Below are 24,609 nucleotides of genomic sequence, written 5' to 3'. Positions count from 1 at the left end.
AATACTGAAAATACAGTAAAAATGTGTTCAATATATGTCATTTTGATATATTAATAAAGAGATCCTGGCTGTTTACGAATTAGAAAACTTTCGTCGTTAAAATTTAAGATCTAGCGATATATTAAATTTTTATTCAAATAGACCTGAATTTCAAACATATTATCGCTAAAATGCATTCAAATGTTTATTATAGTTATAATCACTTCTTTGTTTACACACTAGAGCTTAGCACCACCCAAAACACAGGTTCTCCTCTCTAAATGGTGGAGTTCTATCATGATACGTTTGTCAGTGCGCTGGCTAGGTAGCTTTTCTTTTATCCTTAATACTGAGCCAACCACTGCAGGGAGACAACCGATATTAATTTCTGTTCTGTAAGAACTCAAAGAAATTTGCTCAGATCTTTTCAAACGTTTCGACAAAAACAAAACAATCTCTATATTTCGCCAGCTTCATTAATAGACCTTAATAGATATATTTTGAATATACAAAAATATGATAAAAATTGTTCTAAAAAAAGAAGGAATTTATTATACGTCATTTATGAGGGTTTTGGTTCATAAATGTGTTAGTCGTCCCGAATTTTGAACTGACAAATTGGAAGAAAAGAAGCTAGACAACCACACCCACAGCCAACTTTGGGCTACTCTAATCGAATAGTGGAATTTGTCTGCCACTTTTATAACGCACCAATGGACCTAAAGTGTGAAAAACATGTTGTTTCTTTGCAAGACAGGACTCGAAACTTGAACCCTTTAATTGATAAGTTGGCTCATTAACCACTGGGCTAACTGATGTTCACACAAATCTATAATCTTACAGATATTTTTAAACGTTTATTTTTATTTTTCTAGTGTTAATTACGTTATAATTGCAGTTGCGAGTTATCGATGTTACTTCTTAAACTATACAATAAGTAACCGTGCTGTTTGGTTCAGATAAAAACCTAATAGCACTAAAGCAAGTATAATCTTTAAACAAAACTTGCTCCAAATTACGCAACTTGTCTAACTCCCAAGATACCAAGATTCCAAATGAGATACTGGCACTCATAATCACTCTCATTAAACGAATTAAAGACAGGTAGTGAAGCATTATAGAAGGGAGCCACTGAAGAACTCGTAAAAACAGATTGAAATTTATTACTAAGTAAAATTATATCTGTTAAAATGTATTCATGTAGTACTTTACTCACGTTTCTAAGTACCAACAATATCTTAGTTGATTCAGTTAATTGACTTACTATATTGTTTATCCTATAAAGCAGGGGTCACCAAACTACGACCCGCGGGCCGGATACGGCCCTCTAGGTCATTTTGTCCGGTCCGTCAGCAACTAGCCGCTTGAAAATAAAAAGTGACATTTCATCAAATGTCCGACTGTCATAACAAAATAAATCACACCGATGGTCACTTTAAGTTGGCAAACACAAGACGTTATGCTTAAAGGAAACAAGGCTGTCACGTGCATTTTTAACCAATAGGAAAATTCTTGTTTTGTCCTTGCTGCCCGTTTATTCATATCGAGGCACGCATCTATGAAAGCATTATGATTTCGAAAACAAGTACAGACTTAACCCTCGTCCTATCGACTCGTCTTGTAAATTTAGCAGCCTAGGGTTACCGCTTCAGCAAGTTCATTCCTCTTAGTAGTCGGGTTATGCGCTTTTCGTAACCCGTCTTAGGTAAGTGTCGTGGCAAACGTACGTTTCAATATATTTTGTTTGAGTGTTTTTGGACTAGTACAATACTTTTCTCACAGCGTTCTGTGTTTCTTATTTTCAGATCCTGTTTTTTTTTTCATCCATCGTTATGACTGCTTTTAAAAGAAGAAAAGTGGACTCTGGGTGTCGTGCTTTCAATGAAGAATGGGGAGAAAAGCACTTCTTTGTGGAAACAAAAAAAACAGAAAGCTACTTGTGTGATATGCACCGAAAGTGTTGCCGTTTTGAAAGAGTACAATATTCGGGGCGTTACTATGAAATAAAACATCTATCAACATATTTGAAATTTTCAGGAAAGCTCCTTTCTGAGAAGTTTGAATCCATGAAACGTATTTTTGAATCTCAAAAGAATCTCTTCACGAGAAAGTTTGCTGAAAATGAATCTGTCACTCGTACAAGTTACAAAACAGTGCATAGGATGGCAGAGCGAGGAAAACCTTTTACTGACGGCAACTTCATCAAAGAGTGTATGATGGAAGCAACAAATGAGCTGTGTCCTGAAAAAGACAATTTCTTTGAAAGTATCAGTCTTTCAGCAACTTCAGTTGTACGGAGAGCAGAAGAACGTGGAGAGAACATCGCATTACAGATACGCCAAAAAGCTTGAAACTCCCTATGGTATTCTCTGGCACTGGATGAGTCTACTGATCTCTCGAGTACGTCACAACTTCTCGTGTTCTCGTGGAGTTAATTTTGACTTTTAGATCACGGAATAGTTGGCATCAGTTTGCAGCATGCACGGAAGAACAACTAGAGAAGACATTTTCATGGAAGTGCTTAAAACTTTGCAAGACTATAACCTACAGTGGAATCAGCTTAGGAGGTATAACAGTTGATGGAGATAAAAACATGGCTGAAGTACAGAAGGGTCTGGTGGGGCTGATTAGGAAACAGTTGGAAGATCTTCAACTCCCAAGCGCTCTGTTCATACACTGCATCATACACCAGCAAGCACTCTGTAGAAAAGACTTAGATATTTCTTGCGTACTGAAACCAATCATTTCTGCAGTGAACTTCATTCGGGGTCATGCACTCAATCATCGCCAGTTCAAGGCGTTTTTTGAAGAAATTGATTCGGATTTCTGTGACTTGCCTTATCTCACGGCAATGAGGTGGCTCAGCTACGGTAAAGTCTTGTCTCGTTTTTATCAGCTAAGAAGAGAAATAGATATATTTCTTATCGAGAAATATAGACCCGATCCACTTCTGTTGGATCCAACCTGGTTGTCAAAGTTGTCATTTTTGGTTGACATCACATCCCACATGAATGAATTGAACTTGAAACTTCAGGGGAAGAATAACCTTGTCTGTGATCTCCATAGAATTATTAAAGAATTTTGGAGAAAGCTGTCATTGTTTGAAGCACATTTGGAAGGAGGAAACCTTTCTCATTTTCAGTGTTTCAATGAGTTTCATGCTGGAATCACAGAAGATGTCAACCTGGAATTTCAGAAAAAGATTATTGGTGATTTAAGTAAGCATTTTTAGAGAGATTTTCGGATCTCGACAGAATCGAAAGTGACATTCTCCTTTTTCAAAATCCTTTTGATTGTGTCATTGATGACGTACCAGTGGAACTTCAGCTGGAGGTCATCGATTTGCAAGGAAATGATTTGTTGAAAGCAAAACACAGAGAAGGACAACTTATTGCATTTTACAGCTGCATACCTGAAAATGATTTTCCAAAGCTGAAGCAGTTCGAATCTGGTATGGCATCAGTGTTCGGAACAACTTGTCTGTGAACAAGCATTTTCAAAAATGAAGTATGTGAAGTCGGTACATCGATCAAGGTTGACTGATGAACATTTGAAAACAATTCTAATGATTGGATACAGCAATTCAGAACCGAACATTGAAGATATTTTGAAAGCCAAACGCCAAGTTCATAAATCTCACTAACTTATTTTGCGGCTTAGTGAAATTCAGATATGTACTCATTATGTGCGATGTGACAATTGTTTTTGCTAATGTCACCTTCTTTGATAACCTTTTGGTAAATAAAAGTGTTGGTTGTATTTCTGTTTGTTTTGTATTATATGTGTGTATTGCATGCTACTCCCACGTGGCTAATGTGACATCCTAAACTTAGTGTTAAGTATTTTACAGAGAGATTTCGTTCTAGCTTATGAATATTGAACATAATGATCATGTGGCCCGCGCTTCTCATTCCCCAAGTAATCTGGCCCCCTGTGAAAAAAGTTTGGTGACCTCTGCTATACAGAGTTATAATATAATAGATATATAGCATATACGCATCTAGAGGTTAAGTTTTGAAATGGATTTTCTTGGAGATTTTCTCTAACAATACAGTGCATGTTGCCATGGGAGCATACGGTGCTTGTTGCCCTGGGAACAAATTGGGAGAAACTATTCCATACACGGAAAAGCTTTATCACGCTGTAGAAGTCTCTTCTAATATAACAAAATCACTAGGCTGTTGCGGACTGGTCACGTGCTGTTTTTCTGACATCTGTGACTGCATTTTCCTCCTTCTTTCTCGTTTTGTAATATAAACTCCGATAGAACCCAGGCCGAGAAAGAAAAGCAAACCTCCAAGTATTAGCAGCACGATACCGACAATCCACAGGGCTTCGGTTTCAAAGGGAGAAGAACCTAAAACAACAAGAATAACTCCACAACTAAATAACAAACCTCCCAGAGAACAACAAACCACTCCTAGTCTAAAGTAATACTTCGGTGCTGGTGGCAACTCGTCGTATTGGTAAACAGATGACGTCATTGCAATTATGTAAAATCAAGCAAGTTTTAGCGCAGGTGGTTTAAGGTTTTATGATAACCCGCGATTTATGATAGATCGTCAGAGAGACAAGATAAAGACGAGACCAACGTAACTGTTTAGCAGCTTGTCCTTCTTTCTAGATACCAGTCGAAATCCTGAAAAATATAAAATAATAAAAACAATAAACCTGCTAAATAAGATGTGTGCCTTACATGTAGATTTGTAAAAACAATATTTTGTATAAAAAACGCGAATTCATGGTCCTTGTTCTTTATGTCTGATTTGTAGCGCAAAACAACACAATGAGCTATCTGCGTTCTATTGTTGACCCACCGTGTGACGAAATAAAATTTATTTAAGAACATGCGGTCTATTATTAAAAATAAATCATAATAATCGGCACAGAAGTGAATGTTTTGAATAAATTATTAATATTTAGAAAAATATTACACACACATCATCAATATACTTTTGAACTTAAAAATAATGTTTGCCTGAAATATTGTCATGTATAAATTTCATACCCTAGAATATCTGAATACACTAGTGTCATCTAGTGGGAAATTACACAAACGTCGTAAAATTCACATTCTTGTATTTTTAAATATAAAAATAGTGTTTGAAAAATTGTTAAAATAATAACTTCCGAAAAGTAAAGGAACAGCAGAGGTTTTTTATATTTTCAGAATTATGGATCCTCGTACTTACAGTCAAAACACACTAACCATTAGGCTACACCTGGCCCTCATTTACCTATATTAAACTGAATATGGGAGTTGCATACAGTACAAGAGACTGGTTTCAACTGAGACATATTTATCGGTTGATCTAAAATACTCATTCCACAATATACATCATATAATAACAAGAAGCCCACCAATAAACTTCCTTATTATAACTTTGAATTAATTCTGGGTTAAGCTTCTGATTTAAAAATACATCTTCATTGAACCACTTGACTCGACCACAAACCTCTTTTAATTTGAAGAGAGATTCACGGTGCAATGACAATATAATTTTACGAACGGTGAAATGTATATTTTAGGGGTGGTCGCCTTCTTAAAACTTTCTCAAATAAAACGGTCAATAACTGACGTTAAAATCAGCCCTGTTAAAGCAAATTCTAGTTTTGTTATTTCATGCAACAACTTGCAGTTTTTATGTTTGTCAGAATTCCAACGTTTTTTACAAAAGTCTATATAAATGTTCTACGTAAACAATTACCATAAATAGCATATAACTAGTTTTCATGACGCCTTCCATTAGCTATTTACAGCTAACTACTCTATAAGGCTAATTAGAACACAAGTTAATGTCCAAACTGGTCATAGCTAGATATTGATCAGGTTTTAACCACATCATAAACTGAAATTCCAAATTAACTGATGCTATTTATTCATGTACTGACAAAAGACAAAGCTACTGTGCTAAAAAATAAAGCAATATTTGGCTATACGATATTGTTTTCAAGTGATCTGTCATTGTGGAACTTGTCTATAAAGATCGGATGTCACCAAACCAGTCCAACTTGTTCCTATCAGTCTTCAGTTAATATATTTTCGAGTTGAACTGTTATGAACCCTCTCTATAACTTTATTTTTGCAAAACGTTTGAAGGAATAATCAGGTTAGAAAAGAAGTGGTGTATATACAAACACAGGTCTACCCGTAATTGTGTCACGTGACTTTTCTGTAAAATGAATAGAGGAGTACATACCGCTACAATATTCGAAATCAAATATCAAGACACAATAATATTTAGAAGCAAAGAAGAAAAGGTTGATTTAAGTACATATCGAAGTGTAAATGTTAGATATATGACAAAAATTGATAGGTGAAACAGAAATAGGAGCCAATCTCGTGTCTCCATGAGCCGTTCTTTCTATTTGCGATTTAGTTACATCTTTTCATGTACTTGACATTAAACTGTTCACAATATTTTGCATTATTATCAAATGTAAGAGCTTGGCTTTAAATGTTGTGAATAATGTTACAGTATTGATATTTAAATTCACCAAAAAATATTTTATCATATCGAGATCCCTCAAAAGGGGGCGTCTTTGAGATATTTCAGGAACTTTACCTGTAGTGCAAAACACTGAGAGGTACTCGTTTTCAGGTACAAAGAAAAACGAGACTTTCGTATTTAATATCAACTAATACAAAACTTAATTATAAACATTTTAAGTAAATAAATAACTTTCTAAATGTCATTTTCCTATTTTCCGGAAAAGTTATTCCTTCTGAAGACAGCAATAATATGATTTGATCCCAAAATATATATGTAAAAACGGCTCGTTTGGGTTGAAAAAATATTTTACGTAATATTTTCTCAACCCAAACGAGCCGTTTTTACATATATATTTTTCTCTACAAGCGCGTTTTCTCGACATCGCTGATGATCCCTAAATACTTTTAATGTCCTTAAGTTGTTTGAAGGTAAGCACATGGCTTATCTGCAGATAATGTTATGCTTTATGGCACATGGTAATCGTTTTGGATTGCTGAACAAGACCGAAGTGACACAACAAGTTTGGAATATAGTCCTAAGTTACATGATACGGTTTGGAATAATATCATGTTGGCTTAACCCTAATCAATATCACACGGCTTGGAATAATATCATGCTGGGTTTACCCTAACCAATATCACACGGTTTGGAATAATTTCATGCTGAGCCAAGCCTAAGTAACACAAAAGGTCTGGAACATCACGCTAGACCAGTCCTAAGGAACACGATACGTTTTGGAATAATATCATGCTGGGCTAGACCCAAGTAACACGACACAGTTTTGAAATTTAGCTCAACGCATTGTGAAACATGTATTTAAATAAAAGTAAAATAGTTTCATAACAAGTACGTATACTTAAAAATAGGCAGTTTGATGCATTCTCTTTCACACAGAAAATGTCATTCGTATTTGGATTTTGTATAGTTGGGAAGGTTATTTCGGGCACACTGCTCCAAAAGCAGCTTCTGTTCCCCAAAATCTGAGCCAAATGGTTACGTGATCTGATTTAAAATATTGTTTTTACATAGCAACTGAATAAAATTTAGGGTACTCTAATTAGATTAGCACTTTTATAACGTACACATAGACTCAAAGTGCGCAGTGCAATATTGTGGTAACGGGGATCGAACTATAACTTCTCGGATTCACAAAGTAATACGCTAATCAATATAATACACTCACCCCACGTGAAGATGGACAATATTGTATTTTAAAGAACATTTCCGATCAAGTAACAATATCAAAACAAGGGAGAAAATTAACCCTAGCCATTTCAATTTATAAGCCCTTAATACAACCAAATTATTCTAGCCAGCAGGCCCCTCATTAGTACAGCGGTAAGTCTACGGATTTAAAACGCTAAAATCAGGGGTTCGATTCCCCTCGGTGGGCTCAGCAGATAGCCCAATGTGGCTTTGCTATAAGAAACACACACTAGCCAGGATGGTATTTTATAAATTCTACTAAAGTGCTTTCTTTATCCTTAATTGTCCATTTAGATATTTTACATGTTAGGCGATAGCATACAGTGTACTGTAATTTATATTTACCCGACTTTTAGTTCCTCTATATAAATGATCAGGGGGTGTTTACTGCAGAAGATGACATAGATTTAACCTTTTCAGAGTATAAATATTTGTATTTTTTACCTGAAGATATCGCTTACACGGTCTGGTCAGAAACCTCTACTTTAGAACTTGGAAAGGACAGAGAGTTAACAGGACTCGTCGTTATATGATTACTCTCACTAAATATTAGGATTGACTGTCACTTTTTTAACACGCTCATAGATGAAGATTTGGAGAATTATCAACGACATATCGCTCTCCTGAATACTGAACCTTGTAATACGGATTCCAGCACAGTAACCACCAGTTACGTTACGGATTCCAGCACAGTAACCACTAGTTACGCTACAGATTCCAGCACAGTAACCACCAGTTACGTTACAGATTCCAGCACAGTAACCACTAGTTACGCTACAGATTCCAGCACAGTAACCACCAGTTACGTTACGGATTCCAGCACAGTAACCACCAGTTACGTTACGGATTCCAGCACAGTAACCACCAGTTACGCTACGCGATAAAATGGCGTTTTAAGACTTTCTTTTACACTTTATAAATTTCACAATCATGAGATAATCATAACGAATTTTTTAATGGAATTGCTTTCCTGCAAAATGTGTAACAAAATAGTCAACTGAAATTATAAGAGTAGAGGATGTACAGTAATTAAAAGAAAGGAGCAAAGATTCACATAGGAAACTCACAACTATTTGTTCAGTAAACCTAACCCGAGCTTCTGTCTCACTAGGGCGCTCAACTACTAAAAGAAAGAAGGGGTGGAAGGTTGATTCTCTTTACTTGTTTTAGTTCTACCTACACAATTGGTTTCAATTCATAGTCTTCTTGTAGTTATTTTGTGTGTTCTTACTGTAGTTCATAAAATGCCCTAAACTGAAGTATAGAGCTAGCTAGAGTAATATAGAAAGTTTTAATGCCACAAAATAAAAAAGAAAGTCAAAACTACAAAAACTAAGTTACCTAAACAAAAATTATCCATACTTTTGCAAAACATTATAATTGTGTTAGTCTGAACAGCAATACTTTTTAAAATATTTCATCGGTTTTTGTAGTTTTTAATTTCTTCTTCTAAAATATTTCGTAGCATTAAAACTGTCTATATCACCGTAGGTTAAGTGCATATCGAACCATACATGTCTTTATATAATTTTAATTTTTTTAGTATATTCATTTATTTATTTTTTGTGTGCCAGAGAAACCTATCCTAGGACGCGCATATACCCGATTCAATTTTATAACTCATTAAAATCTCTACCCACCCACCCTCAAATCTAATTATTTGCCTAAAATAGCGCATCGTCTGTTTTACAAATTTATACAATAATCGTTTTCGGTACAAGAAGGTGATCATTGAGATTCCAGAAAGAAGAGTTTTGTGAAGTTATTAGAGCAATAAGGTTCGCCATTTTTTTCTGTCCGCTTGTCTGGTTTGGTTTCTTTTGAATTTCGCGCGAAACTATACGAGGGCTATCTGCGCTAGCCGTTCCTAACTTAGGAGTGTAAGACTAGAGGGAAGGCAGCTAGTTATCACCACCAACCGACAACTATTGGGCTACTTTTTTACCAACGAATAGTGGGATTGACCGAAACATTATAACGCCCCCACACGGCTGAAAGCGCGAGCATGTTTGGTGCGACCGGGATTCGAATCCGCGACCCTCGGATTACGAGTCGAACGTCTTAACACGCTTGGCCATGCCGGGCCATCTTAAAAGAAGGCACCTTGTCATCACTACCTACTGAAGACTCTTGAGCTACTCTTTTAACAATGAATATTGGAATTGACTGTACCATTATAACGCCCCCACGGTTGAAAGGAATCGAACGCCTTAACCCACCTGGCCATGCCGGACCTCACTGGGGCTACAGGGAACATAACTTTCACAGTAGTCTTCCCTGTTGTTGTATACAGAAACAATGATTTAGCATCACTGCAACTATAGGGAATATAACTTTCACTGCAGTTTTCCCTGTTGTTGTTTACTGAAACAGTCACCTAGTATCACATGCTTGTGAAGAGTATAAAAATATATAAATATTTCACCTTGATCAGTGTTAGCTCAAAGAGGATGTAATATTTTATTGTCCTGGTAATAAATTAAAACCATAAGATTTTGAAGTCAAATCACTTGCAAAGTATATTGTAACTCGTGTTTTTAAACCTTCTATCATATTACATACTTTTCTCCTTTGAATCACTAGCTTGTATTCACAAATTCTAAAAATATATTTTAGAACTGACGAAAATGCGTATATATAAATATATGCTTATTTCATAAACTTGAATAGGAAATATTCAACCTAACATGAATAAATTCATATTACAACTCAAAACTTCCTAAAATATTCACTGTGAAATATGAAATTAATACTTATTTGTTTTAATATAAACTAAAACTAATGACAAAAAGGAAGTGCGCTAAATATAATGGAGAAAAGAGAATGTTAACTTGTAACTTAAATTAAAAAAAAAAAAAAAAATCCTGATGCAATCTTATAAAGGTAGAGGTCTGACATGACCAGGTAGTTAATGTACGCGACACGTAATCTAAGGGTGGCAGGTTCGAATCCCCATCCCACCACACACGATCATCCTTTCAGCCGTGGGACGTTACAAGTGATCATGAATCCCTTTATTCGTTGCTAAAAAAGTGCCCCAAGAGTTGGCGGTGGGTGGTGATGACTAGCTGCCTTCCCTCTAGTCTTACACTGCAAAATTAGAAACGGCTAGCGCAGATAGCTCTTGTGTAGTTTTTCACGAAGTTCAAAAACAAACAAATAAAATAAAACTGGAATGGTGGCTTGGAAAATTCTGAGAAAACAATAGATACGTATATAAGGTATGCTGCCTAAAACATCCTATTTAAAACATCCTAAAATAAGAGTTAAAACGGATTATTCTGGAAAAAAAACTGAAGTATAGAATGGGATCCGGGAAAGTAAAATGGTGTAATACATAAAAGCATGAATCATGTTACCAGTTTATTTCAAACCGTAATATTAATGTGAAAATTAATTAACAAATAAATAGCAGTTACGGTTATGGGTATTCTAAAAATTTAATGACGTGACCCTTGTACTTTTAATGATACAATAATTATTACTATTGTTGGAAAATTGTTAGTGATTTATACTTAGGAATATATTAGGATTAGTGAAGTAAAATTTCAATAGATAAATAGACAGAGTATTGTAAAAAAAACAACATGTAATATGAATGTAAAACATGCCACTTAAGTCTGAATTAAAAATGAAGTATATTACACAACACTGTTTTACATGCAGATTAAGGACTTCAACATGAAGAAATGCAGAAGCATAAAGTGTTCTTATCTACTGGGCAAACATGACTGAAAGCTAACCATTCCATAGAAAAGTCACACAATATAAAGAAACTCTTCTTAGAACATGACTGAAAGCTAAACATTCCATAGAAAAGTCACACAATATAAAGAAACTCTTCTTAGAACATGACTGAAAGCTAAACATTCCATAAAAAAGTCACACATTATAAAGAAACTCTTCTTAAAACATGACTGAAAGCCTAACATTCCACACCAGTGTCAAACAATATAAAAGGTAACTGTTCATGGAACATGAATGAAAGCCAAACATTCCACACCAGTGTCAAACAATATAAAAGGTAACTCTTCTTAAAACATGACTGAAAGCCTAACATTCCACACCAGTGTCAAACAATATAAAAGGTAACTCTTCATGAAACATGACTGAAAGCTAAACATTCCATAAAAAAGTCACACATTATAAAAAAACTCTTCTTAAAACATGACTGAAAGCCTAACATTCCACACCAGTGTCAAACAATATAAAAGGTAACTCTTCATGAAACATGACTGAAAGCCAAACATTCCACACCAGTGTCAAACAATTTAAACATGAAACATGACTGAAAGCCAAACATTCCACACCAGTGTCAAACAATGGAACATGGCTGATATCGATATGGAGAATGTGTATCTTCCTCAAAAGTCTAATGTGTAATCATTATACCTAGAAAATAGGCTAACACTAATCGAAGAAGTAATTTCTGTTCTTGTTGTTTGCAATGTGAAAGAAAACGGTCAGATTTTGCTATGCCAAATATATATATGTAAATGCCGCAGCTGGTGAACCTGATATTTTACCTTATTTCATGGAAAACGATGCGGTTCTCAACAGAGACATTGTTTTTAATTCCATTCAATAGAGAACTATGAGATCCTACACAGAACTGGTGTGGTCATCCTTCCTACATATGAAATGGTATTGTTATTAATCGTTGCTGCTAACGTAAATTTCCATAAATAGGAGTGGAACGAAACAATTCTCGTAACTGTGAGCTGTACATACTTTTGAATGTATTTATCACAGGCGAAATATATGAGTAAGTAGTGAGTCCGTCCGTTCGGAAATGAGTAAGTGCAGAAGAAAGAAGAGTACAGTTCTGTATCGCAATTCAGATCTATATTGAAAACCTTCTGGAAGCAGATGTGTACATGCCTCTGAAAGAAGAAAGACTTAAGTACTGCTTATATATACGCACAAACCATGACAACAGTAAGTGGTTTACCTGTTTTTCGTTTTGGTCAATTTTCAGTTGTGGACTTCCTGGTTCTCTGTTGCCAATGGAGGAAGTTGTTCCTCGGAGCTTCTGTTTCAATATACACCATCAAACTTCCTAAGTTCTTTATTTGTGAAGCATACTTATAAATCAAAATATCTGTGTTTAAGGTTTTATAGAACATGAGCTGTTAATACTGAGTTATCTTTACCATGGAAAGTAGCTGTAATTTAATGTCATTCCACTTTCTATTTTGTATATTACTTTACTTGGACGGAACGATATTAAGAGTTTTAGGATTTTTCTTAGGAGTTTTACGTTATAAGCTGTCATTCGTTTTATTTGTCTTGTTTCACATTGTATTCGATAAATATTTCGTTCTGTCATTTTTTTCGTTCGTCTACACAAACATTCGATTAATTTGCTCATAGATATAATTTTACACAAAAAAATTAAGAGAAAAACGTTTCTAATTTTAAGTTACAAACTCTCGAATATAACATTTAGTGTGTGGCTTGGTATGCACTACCAAACCAACCACTAGATGGCGTGCTTCTAATTCTATTACTCTTACAGGGATGGCCCGGCATGGCCTAGCGCGTAAGGCGTGCGACTCGTAATCCGAGGGTCGCGGGTTCGCGCCCGCGTCGCGCTAAACATGCTCGCCCTCCCAGCCGTGGGGGTGTATAATGTGACAGTCAATCCCACTATTCGTTGGTAAAGAGTAGCCCAAGAGTTGGCGGTGGGTGGTGATGACTAGCTGCCTTCCCTCTAGTCTTACACTGCTAAATTAGGGACGGCTAGCACAGATAGCCCTCGAGTAGCTTTGTGCGAAATTTCCAAACAAAACAAAAACAATCTTACAGGGATAGAGAGTGGCTCGATACGGGCTAGCAGATTAGCTACCAGCTGGCGCGGTTCAAATTTCATACCACTTACAGAGACAGAGAATGGCTTGGCATGTACTGTTAAACCAGCTACAAGGTGGCGCGGTTCAGGTTTCATACCACTTACAGAGACAGAGAATGGCCGTCTTAATGATTACATAAACTGATTTGAATCAGACTTGACCGACTCGTCTCTAATGAATAAATAAAAATGGCAAAATATCATTCATTCTTTTGCTAAAACGTCTAGTTCACTATGAGAAAGAGAATGTTTACGTTTCTAGCTAAAATATAACAGCGCGTATTTAAGCAATTTATTCCATTTCGGACAATGCTCTCTTGTTTGTACGTGCTACTTTTATTTTTTTCAGAATATGTAGCCTCCTCTCCAATGGCATAGTGATATGTCTTTAAACTTACAACGTTAGAAGCCGGGTTTTGATACCCATGGTGGACAGAGCTCAGATAGCCCGTTGTTGCTTGACTTCAAACTAACAGAATATGTTACGTTACTGAGAAGTGAAATCTTACTTACTTCTCCAGTATTGATATGTTACGTTACTGAGAAGTGAAATCTTACTTACTTCTCCAGTATTGAAACTTTGCTAAACCCATAGATACAAATAGCTCTCGTATATTTTCTTTTCTTGGGAAACAAGTCAAACTTGGTTGAGTTTCTTTCACTGCAATATCCAGTAATGTTGGCTCGTAAATAAAGTTAGTATTAAAAGCGCTGTTTAAACGAACAGTTGTCTAACTTTACTTGGAAACTATTAGGATTCGAACGAGTTTCTTGTACTAAAAAATCCGGAAACTTAGCTGAGAGAAGAAAAAAAACCTTTAAGATCAATTTTAAAATAAATTACCTTTAATTAAAACATAATTATTCCTCAAAGTCTTGTTTTGCTACAAGAAATTCGTATCTTTGAGATTATTGCGGTAAAAATTGGAACAGTTTTGTCTTGGTACTGTCAGTTTCTCTGGTAGATAAACCTGTTCCTGGCAAGCTTTAGTTCTGATCTTTTCTTCAAAAGACACAGCATGTAGAAGGCGTAGGTTTTTATACCAGGTAATTAAACTCACGAAGAAAAAAGTGTTGTTTGTTATTGTAAGAGGCTGTGTTAACTGAAGTAAAACAGGTGACACATGATAATCAAAACTTTTTATTCCCTATTACTCAAAGAGAGATAGAAAGCTCTAAATTACAACGTAAATAATTTCGCTTTGTATTTGATTGTGTATTGAATGTAATCTGAACTACTCGACTTGGCAACGTAGACTATAACGTTAGCTACACTGGGCCGTCTGTGATATTTAGAAATCTCTCATTTCCTAGAAGTTGAATCGGGATAATTACACGTGAATGTTAAAGTTTCGTTTAAATCCCAATCTCTGTTGTTTATGTGGGTTTTCTATGTTTTCATTCTTCTGTTATCTCAGTTCTTTCTTTGGATTTCTATTACCGATAATGAAGTAGATACACAACTACAGAATATAACGAATTATAACAAGAAGACCTGCATCACGTGTATTAAAGCGCGTAAATAAATAAATATGTATGTGGGGGAAGGGAGAGGGGGGGATAATAACATTTATTTAAACGGTCTTAATGGAATTATTAGTTTCAAAGGTATTAAGTTAAACATTCATACAAAGAGTGGATACTCAAACTATTAACATCTATTAATAACTCTGAACAGTCATTTATTAATAACTCTAAATAATCCAAACGTAGATGTACTATTTTTAAAGAGTATTAAACTAAACATTTGAACAAAGTTTTTATTTATTTACATTGATTTATATAAACCTTGTAAAGTGGAAATCATGAAATAAATCTATCTCTAAATTTAATTTACCGTAAATAAAAATACTGGTCAATGTCCTTACACTTAGAGGAAACTAATCATTACTGGTCTGGTCAATGTCCTTACACTTAGAAGAAACTAATCATTACTGTTCTGGTCAATGTCCTTACACTTAGAGGAAACTAATCACCACTATTCTGGTCAATGTCCTTACACTTAGAGGAAACTAATCATTACTGGTCTGGTCAATGTCCTTACACTTAGAGAAAACTAATCATTACTGTTCTGGTCAATGTCCTTACACTTAGAGAAAACTAATCATTACTGGTCTGGTCAATGTCCTTACACTTAGAGAAAACTAATCATTACTGTTCTGGTCAATATCCTTACACTTAGAGGAAACTAATCACCACTATTCTGGTCAATGTCCTTACACTTAGAGGAAACTAATCACCACTATTCTGGTCAATGTCCTTACACTTAGAGGAAACTAATCATTACTGTTCTGGTCAATGTCCTTACACTTAGAGGAAACTAATCACCACTATTCTAGCCAATGTCCTCCTACAATTACAGGAACTAATCATCACTGTTCTGGTCAATGTACTCCTAAAATTACAGGAACTAATCATTACTCTTCTGGTCAATGTCCTCCTACAATTATAGAAACTAATCATCACTGTTCTGGCCAATGTCCTCCTACAATTACAGGAACTAATCATCACTGTTCTGGCCAATGTCCTCCTACAATTACAGGAACTAAACATCACTGTTCTGGCCAATGTCCTCCTACAATTATAGAAACTAATCATTACTGTTCTGGCTAATGTCCTCCTACAATTACATGAAACTAATCATCACTGTTTTGGCCAATGTTTAATAAAACTACAGGAAACTAGTCTTCACTATTATGGCCAATGTTCTCCGACAATTACAGAAAAAAACTTGTTATGAGTGTTCTGGCCAATGTTCTCTTGGAGTTAAATGAAAGTAATCACCACAGTTCAATCTACTATTATACTATAGTTACAGAAACTAGTTATCACTCTTCTAGTTAATAGACATATCATTTTTACAAGCTTTTTGTTTCCCACCAATAAGGTAACCTTTATGTCTTGCTATGCGTGACAGACTTATTCTTATTTAAGCTCAAAGTTTCTTTTTTCTCTTATCAAAATGATTACTAAAATTACAAAATTCAAGCTAGTCTGGTATTAAATATAACATCATATATATATATTAGTGAAAATTAATACATTTTGATAAAGTTAAGTAAACAAAATCACAAGGAAGGACTGCGTTAAAATCAGCAAATCCAAACATCTCACTAATTACATTAGTTTGTTTTAACTTAATAACAAACCGAAACAAAATAAATTAAACAAAAAACGCTGCACTAATCGAAAATATCTTATTTTTATTTCAATTAATTTTTCTTCTTTACTTTGGAGAGCAGTCACCTTCCCATATCTGTCTGCAGGCAGTGAAGGGTGATATAGACGTGGGACGTTGTGGGCTTCCACATCTCGCTCTCCTAATTTCAATTTCTATATCTGTTGCTATTCTTTTATTTCTTATGTGAGACTGGCGAATGGAGGTAAAAAGTGATAGACGGTGTATTCCAACCGCAATGTGTGTTCTTCTTCCAACACCTAGGGTACATTTTATAATCCCACATTATTGTTTGTACCCTGGAACCTTTTCAATTAGTGCAGTGTTTTTTGTTTAACTTATTTTTTGCGTCGGCTTGTTTTTAAGGTATAACAAACTAATATATATATATTTAAAAGCTTTGTTATGAATTTAGAGTAAAAGTCCTGTGATAATCAGTAGGTGGAGTGTTCCTGATTAATTCTCAGACCAAATTCCATAATAGGCCGTTAGATCTAATGTGACAAAAATGTTATGTAACAATAAAATATTACTTTAATGGTTGTACAATTTGTTTGTTTTAAATTTCGCGCAAAGCTACTCGAGGGTTATCTGCGTTAGCCAGACCTAATTTAGCAGTGTAAGACTAGGAAAAAAGGAGCTAGTCATCACCACCCACCACCAACTTTTGGGCTACACTAAACATGCTCGCCTTTTCAGCCGTGGGGGAGATATTATGTGACGGGAGTGGAACCCACGACCCTCAGATTACGAGTCGGACGCCTTAACCACCTGGCTATGTAGGACGTGTACAATTTGTATTAATCTATATACAGTCTCTTTGACGTAACTACTTGGATTCTTATATTGTATAATAAATAGATCATTAGAAGTTAATTCTACCTAAACCTGTTATAAAAAGACAAATTTCAAAACGTTTTCTTCAGGTTCAGTACTAGCAGTCCATTTTATAAACCAAGTATAATTTTAAATTAATATTAAAAACTAAATACAAATATCTACAATTATAAAGAAATTAATTAGTAACGTACTTGTGAGAGTGAAATAAATAAGTAAATAAGACGTAATATATTGTTCACCCTCTAGATCAAATGTAAGTTCACCTACTTACAACACTAAAGTCCCTCGCTGGTACAATAACAAGTCTACGGATTTTCAACGTTAAAATCAGGGTTTCGATTCCCATCGGTGGACTCAGCAGATAGCCCGATGTGGCTTTGCTATAAGAAAACACAAACTCACATACAACTCTAAAGTCCGGGGCTCGATTTCCCGTAGTGGATATCGAGCAATTGTTGTTGTTTTTAAGTTAAACCTGAAACTACTCAATGGGCTATCAGTGCTCTGTCCACTACGGCTATCGAAATCCGGTTTATAGCTTTGTAAGTCCCCAGACATACCGTTGCGCTACTGGGGAGTGGTGTTGGGTAGATATAGTCCACTGCGTAGTTCTGCCCAAAAAATGCATATATACATATTAAATATTGAACTTAGACAACATTATTAAATTTCGGTAAAACGTTGTACATTTCAACTTAAGAAATGTTTCTTTTTAAGATTTCTAGAGGGCTCGTCACCAGAATTGCTGTTGTTGTTTATTGAATTTCTACTTGGAACTGAATTGTTTGTTGTTGTGTTTTTCTTTGTCTGTTATTAAGCACAAAGCAGCACCAAAAGATATCTACGGGTATCGAAACTTATTTCATAGCAGTATAAGTTCTCAGACATACCGCTATGCCACGGGGGACGGCAGGGTACTGTGCTATCCATCTCTAATTTAACAGATTATGTTAACCAGATTAACAGAGGTTCAGTTTACTGTTAATTAAGTCTCTCAGTGGAGCAAGGGTAAACCTACCAACTTACAATGCTAAAATTCAGGGTTCAATTCCCCACGATGAACATAGCGTAGATAGTCACTTGGGCAACGTTTTCAGGAACAAAAGCTTTATTTTATGGATAATTAAATATGTTTTATTACAATATTCATAAGCTTTTTCTTGAACTTGAAATATTTAAATGTCATTAGGTTAAGCTGTTAAGATGAAAGTTTGTTATTGCAAGCTTGGAACATGGAGAAAATCCGTTGTACCTATCTTGGAAAGAACCTCCCAATGAAGATTTGAGGGCCTGGCATGGCCTGGCGTTTAAGGTCCTCGATTTGCAGTCTGTAGGTGTTGGAAATAAATCCCTTCAGTAAACTTGCTTGCCCTTTCAGCCGTGGAGGCGTTGGAATGTGAAAGCTACTTCCACTATTCGTTAGTAAAGAGTTGGATGTGCATGATTGTTACTAGCTACCTTCCCGCTAGTCTATTAAGTTGGGACGGCTAGCGCAGAAACGTAATAAATACATCTATATAAATAAACGTGAATATGAGCGCGTATGTCCGTTCCTTACACGTTACCACATTCATTGATTAATCAGTATCAAACTTGACACAGTGATACACGAGGAAGGTCACTGAGGTGAGGGAGCTGGACACTCTTCCCTAAATCTAATTTCATATTGACAGAAATGCTAAAAACAGTATATCTTTCATTTTAGTATTGGTATACTAATGTATTTTGACAGCACTTTTAGTGTTTATTATGTTAGCGAAAGAAAATATATTCACAATTTCCAGTTCTCATTTACAAACCACTCTATAACTGACCCGTCCAACAGACACGTGCTCTGGCTACTTGTTATATAGAGCTTGCCAATAAAGTTTTGATCAGGGAGAAAACCCATTGTATCACTATTATATTGAATTTGTCAATAAAGTTTTGATCAGGAAGAAAACTCGGAGAACCTGTTTGCACAGAGCTTGTCAGTAAAGTTTGATGAAGTTGACAACCTGTTAGATCTGAGTTTGTTTTTATACTTTTACCACGTAGAATTTGTTGTTAAGCCGACTTCCTGTTTGTATGATGGATGTACAACTTATTTAATTAGGTGTCAACAGGAACACCTGTTGCTACATATCATTGCCTATTTTCTTGTTTGATCCTCGTTTTGAAGTATTGGAAAACCAAGTCTGTTTACTGTGGTATTCAGTTTAAAGAGAACTGTTAACTGTAAATTCGGGTCTGTAAACTGTGGTGTTCATTGTAACCTGAACTGTCAGCTACTGTGGGCCCCTTCTAAGGATCAATGTTAAAAAGGAACCATATAAGGTCGATAGAAAGTTATAAAACATTTGCAGCATATCAGAGTCAATTCCCCTACCCCATCCTACCCCGGTAGCTCAGCGACAAGTCTGAAAGTTTATTACGCTAAAATTCAGGTTTTGATATCCGTTGTGGAAAGAGCACAGATTACCCACCTTGTAGCTTTCGCTTAACAAAAAGAAATCACTAAAAACAAAATCAGTGTATACACTTTAATCTGTCAGTTTTTTTATTATATTCACATCTTATGTCCGGAAGTAAATAGGCTGAACTACATCTTTGATTCTTAACGCCACACATTTTGATTATTTTCTATTTACTGATATTATAATATATCAGTTTTTCAAATCCTTCAACAGTTTAGTGAAACTTTTAGAGCTGCAGTTTTTAAGTATTTATAAGAGATTTTATATCGGTGCATGTGATAACATCATTCGGTGTCTTATTTCATGACTTCACTAAGTTAGTTTTGTGTTACGTTATTATTAGAGGTCGTAACTGAGCTTCTATAACGCTAAATGAACAGGAAATCCTTTCCATAAGCTCTAGGCCCGGCATGGCCAAGCGTGTTAAGGCGTGCGACTCGTAATCCGAGGGTCGCGGGTTTGCATCCCGGTCGCGCCAAACATGCTCGCCCTTTCAGCCGTGGGAGCGTTATAATGTGACAGGCAATTCCACTATTCGTTGGTAAAATAGTAGCCCAAGAGTTGGCAGTGGGTGGTGATGACTAGCTGCCTTCCCTCTAGTCTTACACTGCTAAATTAGGGACGGCTAGCACAGATAGCCCTCGAGTAACTTTGTGTGAAATTAAAAAACAAACAAACATAAACTCTAAAATTAATTCACAGCAGCGTTTCCCAAAACGTGTCCGCAGAGGGAACACGTTACCTATCTCTTCGTTAGTTCTTAACTAGAAATGTTCTACACGGATATACACATTATACTAAGTAAATTCTCATATCACGTCTCAACCCAAAATATTCTACACGGATATATATGTATATAAATTGCGTTAAATGTTTTTTGCGGGTCGTATCTTAAACTGAAATGCTCCTACGTCCCATTCTCGTTTTGAACATGAATACAATCTAATATCAAGTCTGTCTTACAAATAAGTGGCATCGCATGAATAAACAGAATGCTAAGTATTCCTGTTTGAATATTTGTTTTATTAATTTTTCTACCTGAACATAACGTTGTATTATTTTTCTACCTAAACATCCGCTATATTTATATGTAAAAACGGCTGGTATGGATTGATAAAATTCTATGTAGAGGAGCGAACAACGTTTCGACCTTCTTTGGTCATCGTCAAGTTCACAAAGGTTTAAGTATTTTCGTACTTAAACATAACATTATATAAATTTCCTAACTAAACATAACGTTATATAATTTTCCTACCCAAACATAATGTTATATTATTTTCCTACCTAAACATCCGTTATATAATTTTCCTACCTCATTCGACTTTCACATGAAGCATGTTCTTAACACCTTCTCCCTGAATAGTTAAGATGGTTCCAAACATTTAAGTCAAATAAAGTTTTGAAGTTGGCTGTAATCCCACGTAATATTAGGGTCAGGGATACCGAGTTCCTCTACGCTCTTCTGTGCTACTCACTAGTAGCGAGAGAAATGGAACAACAAATCAGTGCTGCACTGGTAGCGAGATTAAAAACCTCCTGCTCACCTACGCCAGGCAACAGGTTTATGATAATATGCCTCTAGACATTATAAATGGTAACAGAGATACAGTTTGACCAGTTTTCCTTATTCTGAAAAGTTGTTATGTGTAAGTTCATGTATACTTGTTTGGTATGGCACCTTGTGCAAGATACGAGCTAAACGAACATGTTTGAGACCTAATGGCATAGATATCTTTAATTTAGAATTGCTGAAAAAAGGGGAGGCAATTCTCTCTCTCGTTGTTTGGATATATATGTATATATCCAGGAGGGTCATGTATATACCCAGGAGGGTCAGGTGAACTTGACCTCCTTCCTTTTCCTTGTTGGTGTGAACTGCTTAGTATATTAATAATTACTACATGAGAGCCAGGGTAACCCACCTTTACTCGAGCCCCTATCAGGGTAATGTCTGTGTATTTTGCACCATCAGTTCCTTCACTAATGTCTAGCTCAGAGGTGGTCTGTTTTTATTTTAATACTTAATTATTGTTATTATTATATATACAAAAATATATTACTTTTATTCATTTTTTATTTTTATTTCTTAATCAGTTAATATTTTTCTTAATGATCTACTATATAAATTAATCGGGGAGAGGTGTTTAGGACCATCTTCATCATATTTGCAGTATCTGTCGAGTTCCCTTAATAGTTAACTTTTTCTCAAATTTTTATCAAAATATTTTATTGTACTATGTAGGAGTCTATCTTCTATTGTTTTTGAATATTATGCATAAACTTTGAAGAGATGGCTCTAAGTACTCTATATGCTGTCGTAAGTAGCGTATTTTGTAATGATTGTAGTTTGGTTTTCAATTGTTCTTTGCTTACACTAATCCATGCTGGAGCTGTATAGTCTATTACAGGCCTTATATATGTTTTGTACATTTCAAGGATGTTTTCGGGTGTTGCTTCACTGTTTTTACCGGTTAGATTCCTAGCATAGTTTGTTCTTCGCCAAATGTTAGTTTTTATATTATGTACATGGTTTGTCCATGTAAGTTTAGAATCATACGTTAGTCTTAGAAATTTTGCAGATGTAGCAGTCTGGAGAAGTGTTCAATTCATGTAAATCTGTGGTTGTTCTTTTTGATGCTTCGTTGACTTTGAAAATATTACTAGTTGGGTTTTTGCTGTCTTTATTTTGATTCTATATTTTTGTCAGTATTCACGTATTCTGTTTAATTGCGGTTGTATGTTTGTGGTTGCTATTGCTGGTGTTGGAGCACTTTTCCAGATTGCTACATTATCGGCAAACTGTGATGAGTATCCATGATTTGGATCTCTAAGTAGCATATTGTTTATGTACATGATGAAGAGAATAGGGATAACCATCCCTCCTTGAGGGACGCCGGCTTCTGGAGTGAAGAACCCCGTGAAAGTTTCCTCTACGTTTCCTCTACATTGTCTGTTTTCTAAAAGGTTAGAGAGCCAGCGAACAATCCCACGCTATAGTCCCATTTCATTCATACAGCACCGGAGACCATTGTGCCATACAGTGTCGAATACCTTCTCGATGTCGAGGAAGCAAGCGACAGTGTATTCTTTTTTATTAAAGCTATTTATTACTGTTTCAGTTAACCTAAATAAATGATCTGTCCTTTCTTTCTGAATCCGTTTTGTTCCTCAGGCAACCTTGATGTTATCTCCAAGAATGTGGAGAGTCTATTACTTACTATTCGTTCAAGAATTTTGCCTACACAGCTGGTCATGCTGATTGGTCGATAACTGTTTGGTTTATTGGCTGGCTTACCTTCTTTATAGAACATTAGTATATTGGCTTGTTTCCAAGAAACAGGGATGTAGCCAGAGTAAAATAATAAAGTAAAGATTGTTAATAGATGGTCAAATAATTTCGGAGTGTCTTGTTTGATGATAATTGCTTGTATGTCGTTATTTCCTGGTGATTTGTTTTTTGAGTTCTTTACTGCTTGTTTGAGTTCTGTTAGCGTGACTTTTTTGGTAAGCAGTATATTATTTTAATCATTTGTGTTATTAGTGTTATTGTTGTTGATATTGACTGGGAAATATGGTTTGTATAATTCTGTGTTATTTGTTACATGATTGTTTACTGTGTTGTAAAAATAGTTGTTCATGTCTGGGTCGTTATGTGTTTTGAAAGTGTTCTGTAGTTGTTGTCTAAAGGCTTCTGCTTTTCCTTTGTTGGTGTGCGTTAAGGTGTTGTTATGTCCTAGTTTTGGATATTTTCTTGTTGTGGCTTCGTTGATGAATTTTTTTAGATGGGACCAAAACTTTCTATGGTCTGTTTTTTCGTTTGGTTGGGAACAGAAGTTGTCCCATTTTTCCTATTTTAATAATTTAATTTCTGCTCTGATTTTATTTCTTATACTATTAATTTGTGTTTTTATTTCTTTATCTCTTGTTGCCATGAGTTGTCTTCTTAATTGTCTTCGTTGTTTAATCAGTGTTATTAGTTGTTTGTTTAGCTTCCATGTGTTATTTATAGTCTTCTGTTGTTGCTTTGGTACAGTGTCCATTGCTACTTTTAGGAGGCACTCCGTGATTATTAGACAATAACTGATAATTTCTGAATTTTTGTTTGCTGTATGTTTAATATTATCTGGTAATATGTTATCTAATTCTTTTTTTATATTATTGCCAATTAGCTTTTTTGTAATCAAATTTGTCTTATGTAAAGATTATATTTTTATGGGGGCGAGATCCAAGACACACCATATAGGTCAACATCTTTTCCCACATTAAATTTCAATAATTTTTTACTTATATTGAAAGAGGTGAGGCAAATGTCTAAGATGTCACTTGTATTTGTAACATACATTGTATGCGTAGGTGTACTGTCGATTATTAGAGCTATGTTATTTTCATCAATGAATTGTAATAGGTGTATTCCATTTGTGTTGGTGGATTTGCATCCAAAGTTCTTATGTTTATTATCCAGCTCACCTATTACAATTGTATTTTGGTTGTGGGAAAAGATGTTGTGGAATAGGTTTATATCAATGCATTTTGTTGGTGAACAATAAATTCCTGTTACTGTTACAATTGAGTGGTTACCTAGCAGGATATCAGCAATTATATTGT

General features: G+C 35.2%; 1 protein-coding gene across 2 annotated transcripts in view; it reads right to left on the bottom strand.

The window, feature by feature from the left end:
* LOC143240998 (uncharacterized) overlaps nucleotides 1–21,529 on the bottom strand; it is a 43,750-nt gene extending 22,221 nt beyond the window's left edge. Inside the window, exons 1-3 of one of the 2 annotated variants that reach the window (XM_076484393.1) lie at nucleotides 21,317–21,529; nucleotides 17,820–17,928; nucleotides 12,631–12,711 (exon numbers count right to left, since the gene is read on the bottom strand). In XM_076484393.1, coding sequence (XP_076340508.1) covers nucleotides 12,631–12,711; nucleotides 17,820–17,928; nucleotides 21,317–21,321 — 195 coding nt within the window. In that variant the 5' untranslated portion in view covers nucleotides 21,322–21,529. Of the gene's footprint in view, nucleotides 1–4,460; nucleotides 4,619–12,630; nucleotides 12,712–17,819; nucleotides 17,929–21,316 lie in introns of those variants that run through there. The other variant, XR_013022133.1, reaches the window with a different exon arrangement.
* Between the last annotated feature and the right edge of the window lie 3,080 nt (nucleotides 21,530–24,609).

Source organism: Tachypleus tridentatus, chromosome 13, assembly GCF_004210375.1.
Source record: "Tachypleus tridentatus isolate NWPU-2018 chromosome 13, ASM421037v1, whole genome shotgun sequence".
Classification (NCBI taxonomy): domain Eukaryota; kingdom Metazoa; phylum Arthropoda; class Merostomata; order Xiphosura; family Limulidae; genus Tachypleus; species Tachypleus tridentatus.
The sequence above is the reverse complement of the archived record's forward strand: the minus strand, read 5'-3'. Positions and strand labels throughout refer to the sequence as shown.